This window comes from Cuculus canorus, chromosome 30, assembly GCF_017976375.1.
Source record: "Cuculus canorus isolate bCucCan1 chromosome 30, bCucCan1.pri, whole genome shotgun sequence".
Lineage (NCBI taxonomy): Eukaryota > Metazoa > Chordata > Aves > Cuculiformes > Cuculidae > Cuculus > Cuculus canorus.
This window is the reverse complement of record NC_071430.1, coordinates 1,588,478-1,603,261: the sequence shown is the minus strand read 5'-3', so window position 1 is coordinate 1,603,261 and position 14,784 is coordinate 1,588,478. Positions and strand designations below refer to the sequence as shown.

At 65.4% G+C, this 14,784-nt stretch overlaps 1 protein-coding gene across 1 annotated transcript; it reads right to left on the bottom strand.

Moving 5' to 3' along the window:
* Positions 1-2,358: 2,358 nt before the first annotated feature.
* On the bottom strand, positions 2,359-13,701 carry LDLR (low density lipoprotein receptor). The gene is made up of 18 exons (XM_054051752.1): positions 13,581-13,701; positions 12,226-12,351; positions 11,951-12,073; positions 11,305-11,679; positions 10,673-10,801; positions 8,947-9,069; positions 8,387-8,509; positions 7,725-7,921; positions 7,278-7,492; positions 6,511-6,729; positions 5,908-6,026; positions 5,333-5,472; positions 4,728-4,869; positions 4,210-4,335; positions 3,905-4,048; positions 3,528-3,590; positions 2,981-3,135; positions 2,359-2,498 (listed from the first exon to the last, which is right to left on the bottom strand). The coding sequence occupies exons 1-18, from the start codon at positions 13,642-13,644 to the stop codon at positions 2,463-2,465; spliced, it is 2,619 nt and encodes an 872-aa protein (XP_053907727.1). The 5' UTR covers positions 13,645-13,701; the 3' UTR covers positions 2,359-2,462.
* Positions 13,702-14,784: the final 1,083 nt, after the last annotated feature.

Below are 14,784 nucleotides of genomic sequence, written 5' to 3'. Positions count from 1 at the left end.
TGTGGAGCGATGGAGCTGTGGGGCTGTGCTATGGGGCTGTGCTATGGGGCTGTGCTGTGGGGCGATGGAGCTGTGGGGCCATAAGGATATGGGGCTGTGCTGTGGGGCTGTGCTATGGGGCTGTGGGGTGTGCGCTATGGGGTGTGGGCTATGGGGCTGTGGTGTGGGGCTGTGCTATGGGGCTGTGGGGCTGTGCTATGGGGCTGTGCTATGGGGTGTGGGCTGTGGGGCTGTGCTATGGGGCTGTGAGGCTGTGCTATGGGGCTGTGCTATGGGGTGTGGGCTGTGGGTCGGGTCCCGTGGGGCCGTGGGGGCGTTGGAGCCGTCGCTCTCTGATCGGTTCCAGCTGTTGCTGTGGGGCTCCGCGCGGGGAGAGACACCGACACACAGCCCCACGGCTGCCCCACAGCCCCACGGCTGCCCCACAGACCCTCGGCTGCCCCACGGCCAGACCCACAGCCCCACAGCCTCATGGCTGCCCCACGGCTGCCCCACAGCCCCACAGCTGCCCCACAGACCCACGGCTTCCCCACGGCCAGACCCACAGACCCACAACAACCCCACAGCCCGACCCACGGCTGCCCCACAGCCCCACAGCTGCCCCACAGCCCGACCCACAGCTCCATGGCTGCCCCACAGACCCACAGCTGCCCCACAGCCCAACCCCCAGACCCGGCCTGGCCCCCCCGTGGGGACTCCCCACTGCCCCATAGGTGCCCCCCAGGCAGGTTGGGGGTCCCCCTGACCCACATCCCCCCACAGCCCCGGGGGCGCCATGGCCCGAGTCCTGCCCGGAGAGGCAATACCAGGTGGGAGGACAGGGCCCTGCGCCCCATAGCGCGGGGGGGTGGGGGGGGGCTAGAGGTGTTGGGGGGACCCAGGGGGTCCCTATAGGGATTGGGGGGCCCGAGGGAGTCCCTATAGGGATTGGGGGGCCGAGGGGAGACCTATAGGGATTGGGGGGCCCGAGGGAGTCCCTATAGGGATTGGGGGGCCGAGGGGAGACCTATAGGGATTGGGGGGCCCGAGGGGAGGCCCCGTAGGGGTTGGGAGGCCTGAGGGGGGTCCGTGGGCCCCATAAAGGTTGGGGGGCCCGAGGGGGGTCCGTGGGCCCCATAGGAGGGTTGGGGGTCTTGTGGGGGGCCCTATAGGAGTTGGGGGGCCTGAGGGGGGTCTGCGGGCCCCATACAATTTGGGGGTCCCATGGGGGGTCATCCCTGGGCCCCATAGGGGGGTCCTTGGTCCCTATAGGGGTTGGGGGGCCCTGTAGGATTTGGGGGTTCCCATTGGGGGTCCCAGGGCCCCATAGGGATTTGGGGTTCCCATACGGGGTTTGCTGAGCCCTATAGGATTTGGGGGTGCCATGGGGGGGGTGTCCCTGATCCCATAGATTTTTGGGGTGCCACGAGCACGGCGGCGGCTGTGGGCGCCGGCCGCTTCTCGCCGGAGACGGCGTACGGCTTCCGCCTGGACCTCGGCTTCCTGCGCTACGTGGAGGCCATCGAGCAGGGCCGGACGCTGCGGCGCGTGCCCGTGGGCCGACGGCGGCACCGCGCCTCGTGGGCCGCCACCACACCGCCAACGCCACCGCCACCACCGCCGGTGCCACCGCGCCACAGCCCGAGCCAACGGGGGGCATCGGCCACACCAACCGCCGCGTCGACGCCACCGAGACTGCACCTGGTGACGCCAACCGCCACGTCGGTGACGCCAATGCCGGTATCGGTGACGCCAACCGCCGCGTCGGTGACGCCAACGCCAGTGTCGGTGACGCCAACGCCGGTGTCGGTGATGCTGCGGGCGGTGCGGGAGCAGATGGCGTCGGCGCTGGTGCGGCTGCGGGCGATGGAGGAGGAGGCGCGGGCGCTGCCGGAGCTGCGCCGGACAGTGGAGCGGCTGCAGGAGGAGAAGCGGCTGCTCCTCGCGCGGTGCCGCGACGCCGAGAGCGGCGCTTCCGGTGAGGGACGAAAGGGGTGAAGGAGGCGCTGAGGCGGCGGGAAAAATAAATAGAGTGTATTTGGAGATTGAGGGGCGACAGAGGGGACCCCAAAACGAAGGCCGCTTGGGGGGGGGTTCACAGTGTTTGGGTAACAAATAACACGTCTGACACGTGGCGACATAGGAGCCACACGGAATGACATACAACCCACACAGAGTGACATACGATCCACACAGAATATATGACCCACACAGAGCGACATACAACCAACATGCAGTGACATGTGACGCACACGCAAACACATATGACCCACACGGAGTGAGATAGGACCCACACAGGATCACGTGTGGCCACGTATGACCCCCTTTGGGCACATAGGATGACATATGGCCACGGATGACCCCCATACGGGTGCGTATGGTCACGTGTGGCCACGTATGACCCCATGGGATCACGGGCTGCTCACGGCCCGTCACGCGTGTGGGCGCGGGGACGCGTGTGTGGGGCAGAGCTTTCCCCGTTCTCAGGACACGTCGTCCTCCAGACTGACGGGTTGGTGCTGGGGGGAGTGTGGGGTGAGACCGCTGCCCCATAGAGCCGCTGCCCCACAGAGCCGCTGCCCCATAGATCCCAGCGGGGGTCCACAGCCCCAGAACTCACTGTGGGGCAGCCAAGACCCCCCCCGCCCCACATCCCCCCCCGCCTCACATCCCCTCCCCTGCCCCACATCCCCCTCCTCTGCCCCACACCCCCTCCTCTGCCCCACATTACCTCCCCTGCCCCACATCCCCCTCCTCTGCCCCACATCCCCCTCCTCTGCCCCACATCCCCCTCCTCTGCCCCACACTCCCTCCTCTGCCCCACACCCCCTCCTCTGCCCCACATTACCTCCCCTGCCCCACATCCCCCTCCTCTGCCCCACACCCCCTCCTCTGCCCCACATTACCTCCCCTGCCCCACATCCCCCTCCTCTGCCCCACACCCCCTCCTCTGCCCCTCATCCCAGCCCCACATCCCTGCCCCCCCTGCCCCATAGCTCACCGTGGGGCGGCCGAGCCCCCCGGCCCAGCCCAGGGCTCCCCCTTCTCCCCACTTTTGGTACATGGGGTTCCCGAAGCTGATGCTGTTGGTGCTGCGGCGCCGCCAACTGCGCCAAAGCCCCGCGGCCGCCAGAGCGCCCCCCGGCAGCAGCACCGCTGTGGGGCAGCCGTGAGACCCCCGCAGGGACCCCTCATGACCCCCCCATGATGGGAACCCCCCATTCTGGGACCCCCATTGTCCCCCCATTCTGACCCCCCCATGATGGGAACCCCCCATTCTGGGACCCCCATTGCCCCCCCCCCCATTCTGACCGCCCCCCCATGATGGGAACCCCCCATTCTGGGACCCCCCATTGTCCCCCCATTCTGACCCCCCCATTCTGGGACCCCCATTGTCCCCCCATGATGGGACCCCCCCCCGATTCTGGGACCCCCCCTGCCCCCTTCTGACCCCCCCATACTGGGATCCCCCCCCTCCCCGATTCCGGGACCCCCCAAAGCTCTGGGACCCCCATTTCCCCCCCACACACACCGCGCCCCACACTTACCCAACGCCAGGACAACCGCGAGAACCCTCAGCCCCGTCCGGTGCCCCACAGCGTCCGTGGGGCCTATGGGGAGAGCGGCCTCAGCCCCGAGATGGGGGGCGGAATGTGGGGCTGGGATGAGCCGTGGGGTGGGATGTGGGGCACGATGTGGGGCTGGGATGAGCCGTGGGGTGGGATGTGGGGCTGGGCTGAGCCGTGGGGTGGGATGTGGGGCACGATGTGGGGCTGGGATGAGCCATGGGGCTGGGATGTGGGGCTGGGATGAGCCGTGGGGTGGGATGTGGGGCACGATGTGGGGCTGGGATGAGCCGTGGGGTGGGATGTGGGGCTGGGCTGAGCCGTGGGGCAGGTTATGGGGCGGGATGTGGGGCAGGTACCTGTAGTGGCGTTCCCCGCGGCGCTGGCCCTGCTGGCCCTGGTGGCACTGGTGGCACTGGTGGCGCTGGTGTCATTACTGGTGGCACTGGTGGTGCTGTCAGTGGTGGCATTGGTGGTGTCGGTGGGGACTGTGTCCTTTGGGGCTGAGAGGGATCGGGGAGAGAGAGGGGTTTGAAGGGCAGTTTTGGGGTGCGGAGGGGGGGAGGTGTGGGATTTGGGGGTTTGGGGGGGGTTTGGGGTTCGAGGCACAGGTTTTGGGGTTCAGGGGGGCTTGGGGGTTCGGGGGGGGCAGTTTTGGGGGTACCGTGGGCGCAGGAGCCGTCGCGGCGCAGGACGAGGCCGTCAGCGCAGGCGCAGGAAAATCCGACGGATCCGGGAGCCGTCAGACAGAGGAACGGACAACCGCCGGGGGGGGGGCAGCGCCGGGGGGCTGCGGAGAGAGAACCGCGGGAATAACATCGGGAATGACATCGGGAAGAGAGAGAAGGGGAATGCAGATGGGAATGGGAATGGGAACGGGAATGGGAATAGGGTGGGACTGGGATCAATATGGGATGAAAGAATGGAAATGGAGATGGGAATGGGATTGGGAAGAGGATGGGGATGGGAAGAGGGATGAGAGTGAGAAGAGGAATGGGAATGGGGATGGGATTGAGAATGAGATGGGGAATAGGGATCGGGATTGAGATCAGGAATGGAATTGGGAATCCAATCAGGAATGGGAGTGGTATTGGGAATGGGATGAGAACAGGGAGAGAAGGGGGTCGGGATCGGGAAGGGGGTCAGGAAGGGAGTCGGGAAGTGCCGGGGAGGTGTGGATACCGTGCGGCTGCCGCAGGGGGTGCAGGAGGACCACCCCCTGGGCCGCGCGCAGCCCCTCGGCCGCAACGTGGGGTTCAGCGCCCGTTCGCGCCCCAACACTGAGCACCGACCGCGACACCGCGTCCGTCCAGAACAGCGCATCCTGCGGAGAATGGGGGGATGCGGGGGGTCCCGTGGGAATGGGGGGACATCGGGGGACATTGGGGGGTCCTATGGGAATGGGGGGACATGGGGGGACATGGGGGGACACATGGGAATGGGGGGACACTGGGGTGTCCTACAGGAATGGGGGGACATGGGAGGGACACATGGGAATGGGGGGACATTGGGGGGGGTCCTATGGGAATGGGGGGATGTCGGGGGGAGAAATGGGGGGACACTGGGGGGACATTGGGGTGTCCTGTGGGAATGGAGGGACACGGGGGCAGATGGGGGGACATGGGGGTGTCCTATGGGAATCGGGGGGATATGGAGGGACATTGGGGTGTCCTGTGAGAATGGGGGGGACACGGGGACATGGGGGTGACCCATGGGAATAGAGGGGATATGGGGGGACATTGGGGTGTCCCCTGAGAATCGGGGGACACATCCGGGGTGTCTCTGACCTGGAAGACGGTGAGGGCGAAGGGATGCGGCAGCAGCGCGGTGTCCGCCAGCAGCGTCCGGCGCCGGCGTCCGTCCACGTCCACGGCCGAGAGCGCGTGGAGCCGCGAATCCGCCCAATACAGGCGCTGCGCCGCCAGGTCTGGGGGGACCGGAGGCACTGGGATGTACTGGGGGGTACTGGGAGGCACTGCGGGGTACTGGGGGGCACTGGGATCCACCGGACACACTGGGATGTACTGGGATGTACTGGGAGTCACTGGGGGGCACTGGGATCCACCAGACACACTGGGATGGGGTATACTGGGATCCACCGGACACACTGGGATGGGGTATACTGGGATCCACTGGACATACTGGGATGTGCTGGGATGTACTGGGAGTCACTGGGGGGCACTGGGATCCACCAGACACACTGGGATGGGGTATACTGGGATCCACCGGACACACTGGGATGGACCGGGATGCACCAGGACACACTGGGATGTACTGGGGGTGCATGGAGGATACAGCGGCCGGACTGGGACGCACTGGGACAGATGGGGGACACAGCCGGGGGGGGGGGGTCGAGGCTCACCGAGCGCGATCCCACTGGGCCACTCGACGCCTTCGGTCACCAGCGCGGAGGGGTCGGAGCCATCCATGCCGCCCTTGGCGATCCCGGGACGGGCGCCCCAGTCCGACCAGTACATGTAACTGGGAGGGACCGCAGCGGCCGTCACCCCCACGGCCCCGGCATCCCCATCCCGGTACCCCCTTATCCCATCCTACTCCCAATTCCATTATCCTGTCCCGTTATCCCATCCCACTCCCGATCCCCTTCTCCTGTTCCCGTTCTCCCGCCCTGTTATCCCATCCCCTTATCCCATCCCATTCCCAATCCCCTTATCCCATTCCCTTATCCTATCCCACTCCCAATCTCCTTATCCCATCCCATTCCCAATCCCCTTATCCCATCCCAATCCCATTTATCCCATCCCATTATCCCATCCCATTATCCCATCCCATTCCCAATCATGTTATTCCATCCCCTTATCCCATCCCCTTATCCCATCCCACTCCCAATCCCGTTATCCCACCCCATCATCCCATCCCCTTATCCCATCCCATTCCCATCCCCGTTATCCCACCCCACTCCGCCATCCCGTTATCCCATTTCTCCCTCCGGCGCCGCCGGTACCCGCTGAGGGGGTCGAGGGCGATGCCGTGGGGGACGGCCCCCGGCTGCCGCAGGAGGGTTTTCCGGCGCGTGCCGTCGGCGTTGGCGACGCCGATGACTCCCACGCGCGACTCCGTCCAGTACAGATTCCCGTGGATCCAATCCACCGCCACACCGTCCGGCGGCGCCGATCCCGTCTCCAGCACCGCCACCGGCTCGCTGCCGTTGGCCAGAGACCACCTGCGGCACGGAAGGGGTTAATGGCACGGGGGGGGGGGGGTCTGGAGGGGGTTCCACGGTGGTTTTGGGGGGTCCTGGGGAGGTTTTGAGGGGATCCGAGGGGGGAATTAGGGGGTACTGAGTGGGTTTTGGGGAGCCCAGGGTGGTTTTGGGGGGTCCTGGGGAGGTTTTGAGGGGATCCGAGGGGGGAATTAGGGGGTACTGAGTGGGTTTTGGGGGGTCCTGGGGAGGTTTTGGGGGGTCCTGGGGAGGTTTTGAGGGGATCCAGGGGGGGAATTAGAGGGTACTGAGTGGGTTTTGGGGATCCCAGAGTAGTTTGGGGAATCCTGGGGAGGTTTGGGGGGAATCAAATGTATTTTGGGGGGTCCTGGGGGAGAGTTTGGGGGTCTTGGGGGGTCTCAGGGAGGTTTGGGGGGATTCTGGGAGGGCTTTTGGGGTGTCCCAGGGTGGTTTAAGAGTGTCCCAGTGTGGTTTAGGGGTGTCCTGAGGCTTTTTGGGGTGTCCCAGGGTGCTTTAGGGTTGTCCCGGTGTTTTTGGGGTGCCCTCACCGGTAGATGCGGTGCCGAGAGCCGTCGCTCCAGAAGACGTCACCGCGGGCGATGTCGGCGTCGAGTCCCCCCACGTGTTTGAGGGGCGACAGCAGGATTTGGGGGGACCCCCCCGGCAGCGGCAGCCGCGCGATCCCATCCCCCGTGGAGAAGAGCAGCGCCGCGGGGGGGGCTGTGGCACACACCAATGCACCCCAAAATCCAGGGACACCCCAAAAACCCCACCGGCACCCCAAAAACCACCCCAAAAACCTGAGACACCCCAAAACCCCCCCCAAAAACCCCACTGGCACCCCAAAAACCACCCCAAAACCCCCATGACAACCCAAAAACCACCCCAAAAACCCCACCGGCACCCCAAAAAAACACCCCAAACCCCTCCAAACCACACTGGCACCCCAAAACCCCCCCTGACCCCCCCCAAAACCCACCCCAGCACCCCAAAACCCGCTCCAAACCCCACCAGAATTGGGGAGCAAAGGGAGGAATTGGGGTTCCGGGGGGGGGATGTGACTCACGGGGGGCAAGGCAGGCGCCGGTTTCGGGGTGCAGTGTGTACCCCGCGGCGCAGTCGCAGGCGAAGCTGCCGGGGAGGTTGCGGCAGCGCTGACTGCAGCTCCGGGGGTCGCGGCACTCGTCGATGTCTGGGGGGGACCCCAAAGTTGGGGGGTCAGGGGGTCCCATGGGGGTCACGGGGGTCTCATGGGGGTCAGGGGGGTCCGATGGGGGGGTACAGGGGGCCCCATGGGGGTCAGGGGGTCCCATGGGGGGGTCAAGGGGTTCCCATGGTGGGGTACAGGGGGTCCCATGGGGGTCAGGGGGTCCCATGAGGGTCAGGGGGGTCCCACGGGGGTCAGGGGGGTCCCAAGGTGGGGTACAGGGGGTCCCATGGGGGTCAGGGGGGTCCCATTGGGGTCAAGGGGATCCCATGGTGGGGTTTGAGGGGGGTCCCATGGGGGTCGAGGGGGTCCCATGGGGGTCACGGGGGTCCCATTGGGGTACAGGGGGTCCCATTGGGGTACAGGGGGTCCCATGGGGAGCTCAGGGCGGGGTCCCTTGGGGAGGGGGGGTCCCCAGGGGGGTTGTTGGGGTGTTGGGGTGTCCCCCACCGTCGCAGGTGCGGCCGTCGGGGCGCAGAGCGAAGCCCCCCGGGCAGAGGCAGCGGTGGCCGAGGCGCAGATCCTCGCAGCCGTGGGAGCACCCCCCGTTCCCCTCCAGGCACTCGTTCACCCCTGAAAACGGGGGGGGTTGAATTAGGGGGACCCCCTCCCCCAAATGCCCTCCCCCCACCAGTACCGGGCAGAGACCCCCAAACCCCCAGGGGGGTCCTGGGGAGGGTGAGGGAACAGAGAGAGGGGATTTAGGGGGATCCTGGGGGGTCCTGGGGGAGATTTTGGGGGTCCCAGTGTGGTTTGGGGGGGGGCTGAGGGAGGTTTGGGGGTCCTGGGTGGGTTTTCGGGGTCCCAGTGTGGGTTGGGGGGGTCTCTGGGGCGGTTTGTGGGTCTCTGGGGTGGTTTTGTGGGTACGTGGGTGGGTCCCTGGGGTGTTTTGGGGGTTTCTGGAGTATTTTGGGGGTCCCTGGAGTCTTTTGGGGGTCCTTGGGGCGGTTTGGGCATCCCTGGGGTGTTTTGGGGGTCCCTGGGGTGGATTTTGGGGTTCCCCTCTGTACCGCACTCCTTGAGGGGTTCATCGGACCAATCGCGGCAGTCGCGGCGTCGGTCGCAGACGCGGTCCATGGGGACGCACTCGCCCGAGCGGCACCGGAACCGGTGGGGACCCTCACACGCCGTGTCTGGGGGGGCAAAAGGGGGGGTCAGGACACCCCCCCGGCACCCCAAAACCTGACGCGTCCCCCCCTGAAACTGCCGAACACGGATCCGGGAGGAAACCTCCAAATCAGAGCCAACGAGGGGAGAACGAGGGGAGAACGAGGGGAGAAGGAGCTCCTTAGGACGTCTCCATCACTCCATTGTCCATCAACGATGACCAAAGTGACCTCTGGGCTCCACTGTCCATCAACGATGACCAAAGTGACCTCTGGGCTCCATCGTCCATCAACGATGACCAAAGTGACCTCTGGGCTCCACTGTCCATCAACGATGACCAAAGTGACCTCTGGGCTCCATCGTCCATCAACGATGACCAAAGTGACCTCTGGGCTCCACTGTCCATCAACGATGACCAAAGTGACCTCTGGGCTCCATCATCCATCAACGATGACCAAAGTGACCTCTGGGCTCCATTGTCCATCAACGATGGCCAAAGTGACCTCTGGGCTCCATCGTCCATCAACGATGACCAAAGTGACCTCTGGGCTCCATTGTCCATCAACGATGACCACAGTGACCTCTGGGCTCCATTGTCCATCAACGATGACCAAAGTGACCTCTGGGCTCCATTGTCCATCAACGATGGCCAAAGTGACCTCTGGGCTCCATCGTCCATCAACGATGACCAAAGTGACCTCTGGGCTCCATTGTCCATCAACGATGGCCAAAGTGACCTCTGGGCTCCATCGTCCATCAACGATGACCAAAGTGACCTCTGGGCTCCATCGTCCATCAACGATGGCCAAAGTGACCTCTGGGCTCCATTGTCCATCGACGATGGCCAAAGTGACCTCTGGGCTCCATTGTCCATCAACGATGGCCAAAGTGACCTCTGGGCTCCATTGTCCATCAACGATGGCCAAAGTGACCTCTGGGCTCCATTGTCCATCAACGATGACCAAAGTGACCTCTGGGCTCCATCGTCCATCAACGATGGCCAAAGTGACCTCTGGGCTCCATTGTCCATCGACGATGGCCAAAGTGACCTCTGGGCTCCATCGTCCATCAACGATGACCAAAGTGACCTCTGGGCTCCATTGTCCATCAACGATGACCAAAGTGACCTCTGGGCTCCATTGTCCATCAACGATGACCAAGGTGACCTCTGGTCGCCCTCTCCTTTGTCCCTCAACCTTGAGGATGAAGAGTTCCACCACCGCCACCGATCAAAGCCTCAACGGAGATCGTTAAACCGGAAGCGTTGATCGCATTTAGTGATGGACACCAATATCCATCGTCCTCCATGAGTTATGGATGTGGAATCCAAGAGTTTTTGGGCGTTGGGAACGTCTCCATGTGGGACTCCGGAGTTTTATTGACCTCCTACACCGTGGGAGGCCGAAGCCACCACCGTCCCCCTCACCAACGGCGCCGTTGGCCAACGGGAGGGAGGATAAAGAGTTGGATAATGGTTGGACTCAACCACCTAAGAGGTCGTCTCCAACCCGGTGAGTCCGGGACTTGGAATTTAAGGTCATAGGACACAAAATCAGTGTTTCCGGGTCGCGTTCTGCCCCTTTTCCACCCCCCCACCCCCTCCCGGCACCGCCGGTGCTGCGCCGGTACCGTTGTTGCGGCAGCCGTCCTCATCGGAGCCGTCGGCGCAGTCGGATTCGCCGTCGCAGAGCCGCAGCGCCGGAATGCAGCGCCCATCACCGCAGCCAAACTGGTCCGGGCGGCACGAGGCCGCGGCAGCTGCGGAGGGACGGGGACGGGGGGGTCAGGGCTCCCACCGGATCGACCAGTACAGCCCAGTACAGCCCAGTGCGTCCCAGTGTGTCCCAGTACAGCCCAGTGCATCCCAGTACAGCCCAGTGTGTCCCAGTGTGTCCCAGTACAGCCCAGTGCATCCCAGTGCAGCCCAGTGTGTCCCAGTGTGTCCCAGTACAGCCCAGTGCGTCCCAGTGCAGCCCAGAGCATCCCAGTGCGTCCCAGTACAGCCCAGTGCAGCCCAGAGCATCCCAGTGCGTCCCAGTGCGTCCCAGAGCATCCCACAGTGTCCCAGTATCCCCAAACCAGTAGATCCCCATCCCAGTGCATCCCAGTGCATTCCAGTCCCAGTATCCCATATCCCACTATCCCCATCCCAGTGCGTCCCAGTCCATCCCAGTCCACCCCAGTGCATCCCAGTATCCCCATCCCGGTCCATCCCAGTGCGTCCCGGTATCCCCATCCCATTATCCCCCGCCGTTGCTCACCGCAGCCGTCCTCGTCGGAGCCGTCGGCGCAGTCGGCGCTGCCGTCGCACCTCCACCGCGCGTGGACGCACTCTCCGGAGCGGCAGGGGAAGCGCAGGGGGGGGCACGGGGGGGGCGCGCGCGGCGCTCCGCACCGTTCCGGCCATTCGTCGGAGCCGTCGGCGCAGTCGGCGTCGCCGTCGCAGGCCCAGAGCCGCGGCACGCAGCCCGCGCCGGCGCAGGGGACGCCGTGGGGGCCGCAGGCGGCGCCCGGGGGGGGACACAGCGCTTCGTCCGCTCCGTCCGCGCAGTCCTCTTCGCCGTCGCACACGAAGGTGACGGAGACGCACGAACCGTCGCCGCAGCGCAGCTCCTCCGCGGTGCAGGAACGCGGCGCTGCCGGGGGGACGGCGGCTGACGCCCACCAGTGCCAACCAGTGCCCACCAGTGCCAACCAGTACCCACCAGTACCCACCAGTGCCTACCAGTGCCGCCCTGAACCCATCCCAGTGCAGCCCAATCCCAACATTCCACATCCCAGAGCATCCCAGTGCATCCCAGTACCCTCATCCCAGTGCATCCCAGTAAGCCCATCCCACTGCATCCCAGTAGCCTCATCCCAGTTCATCCCAGTCCATCCCAGTCCATCCCTCCCTCCGGCACTCACGGCAGTTGTGTTCGTCGGAGCCGTCCTCGCAGTCGCGGTGTCCGTTGCAGCGCCACAGCGCCGGGATGCAGCGGCTCCGGCGGCCGCCGCACCGGAACTCGGCCGGAGAGCAGGAGAGCGAATCTGCCGGAACGGAAACCGTGGCACCGCGCGGCACAACACGAATGGCACCGGACGGCACCGAATGGCACCGAACGGCACCGGACGGCACCGGACGGCTCCACACAGCACCCGGTGCGGCGCATCCCCCCCCCCACGCGACGGCGTCCGCTCACCGCAGCTCTCGGGGTCTTCGTCGGAGCCGTCGCGGCACTCGGCACGGCCGTCGCAGAGCCACGCGCCGGGAATGCAGGAGCCGTCGCCGCAACGGAACGCACCGCGGCCGCACTCACCGGTGGCGCCTGGAGGGGGGGGAAAGGGGGGTCAGGGGGGACCCCCAGACACACAACTCACCCCTCTGCCCCCCAACTCACCCTCAACTCACCCCCTTTGCCCCCCAACTCCCCCCTTTGCCCCCAACTTTCCCCTCTGCCCCCCAACTCGCCCCCCAAGTCACCCCCAAATTGCCGCTTTGCCCCCAACTGTCCCTCCCCAGTAATTGCCCCCCCTCCCCCCTTAATTAACCCCCTCATTAGAACCTTCCCCCGCTCCCCATAACTGCCCCCCCTCCCCCCAACTGACCCCCCATTAACCCCCCCCTCTCCCCCCGGGATCTGCCCCCCCCCCGCCCCCCAATTAACCAGCCCCGCCCCCTCCCGCCCCGCGATGGTTCGGTCCCCGCGCAGCCAATGGCCATTGGCCGGAACCGCGCCAGGGGGCGGAGCCTCAAGATGGCCACGCCCACCGGACCTGCCCATTGCCCGCATGGTTGTTGGGGGGGGTGGGAGGGCAGAACCTATAGGGGGGTCAGGAGCTATTGGGGGGGGTCAGGACCCGGTTATGGGGTACAGGACCGGGTTTAGGGGCTCGGGACTGCGTTTAGGGGTTCAGGACCCAATTCAGAGGCTCAGGACCAGGTTTAGGGGTTCAGGACCCGGTTTAGGGGCTCAGGATTGGGTTTAGAGGGGGTCAAGACCTGGTTTAGGGATTCAGGACCAGGTTTAGGGGCTCATGACCGGGTTTGGGGGGGTTCAGGACCCGGTTTAGGGGTTCAGGACCAGGTTTAGGGGAGGTTTCAGTGCCATGTGGGGCAGAACCTGGTCAGGGTGGGGCACGACCCGGTTTAGGGGCTCAGGACTGGGTTTAAGGGGGGTTCAGGACACGGTTTAGGGGCTCAAGACCGGGTTTAGGGGTTCAGGACCGGGTCTAGGGGGGGTTCAGGACCAGGTTTAGGCGCTCAAGATCCGGTTTAGGGGCTCAAGACTGGGTTTAGGGGGGTACAGGACCCAGTTTAGGGGTTCAGGACCGGGTTTAGGGGTTCAGGACCGGGTTTATGGGGGGGTTAAGGACCCGGTTTAGGGGTTCAGGACCGGGTTTATGGGCTCAGGACTGGGTTTAGGGGCTCCGGACCCGGTTTAGAGGGGTACAGGACCCGGTTTAGGGGCTCCGGACCCGGTTTAGGGGGGTTCAAGATCCGTTTTTGGGGCTCCGGACCCGGTTTGGGGGCTCAGCCCCCCCCGTCCCCCCTCACCCGGCGCCGCCATCGCCATCAGCACCAGAATCGCCACCGCGGTCCCGGTCCGCATTCGCTCCATCGCCTCCGCGGTTCGAATCGCAGCGAAGAGGGAAACCGCGTTCGAAGGGCGGCGCGGGGGAGGGCTCGGAGTGGCGTGAGGGGGACGGACAGACGGACGGGGAGGGACCGACAGACGGGGAGGGACCGACAGACGGACCGGGGGGGAGCGACCGGGAGCGGGAGGAGACGGACGGACAGACGGACACAGCCCCGAACGGACAGACGGACACAGCACTGAATGGACAGACGGACACAGCCCCAAACGGACAGACGGACACAGCGCTGTACGGACAGACGGACACAGCCCCGAACGGACAGACGGACACAGCCCCGCACGGACAGACGGACACAGCCCCGAACGGACAGACGGACACAGCACTGAATGGACAGACGGACACAGCCCCGAACGGACAGACGGACACAGCACTGAATGGACAGACGGACACAGCCCCGCACGGACAGACGGACACAGCACTGAATGGACAGACGGACACAGCCCCAAACGGACAGACGGACACAGCACTGAATGGACAGACGGACACAGCCCCGAACGGACAGACGGACACAGCGCTGTACGGACAGACGGACACAGCCCCGCACGGACAGACGGACACAGCCCCGCACGGATGAATAGAGCCCCGCATGGACGGACGGACACAAACCCCCACGGACAGACGGACACCCCCTAAAACTGGGGGGGAGGGGTCACCCCTAAAATCTGGGGGGGAGCTGTGGGGCAGAGAGACAGCGACCCCCCCCCAACTGCCCCCCTGGGGCGATGGGGCCCCCCAGAACGTCAGGGGAGCCCCCAAACCCCCTCCATGGGGCCGGTGTCCCCCCAAAACCCCTCATGGGGCTGATGCCCCCCCAAACCCCATCCATGGGGCTGGTGTCACCCCTAAAACGTGAGGGGCCCCCAAAACCCCTCCATGGGGCCGGGGACCCCCTATGATGTGGGAGGAAGCTGTGGGGAAGGGAACCAGGGATCCCCCAAACCCCTCCATGGGGCTGGGGACACCCCAAATTCCATCCATGGGGTGATGCCCCCCCAAACCCCCTCCATGGGGCCAATGTCTCCCCTAAAACATGAGGGGACCCCCAAAACCCCAACCATGGGGCTGATGCCCCCCCAAAACCCCATCCATGGGGCTGGTGTCAC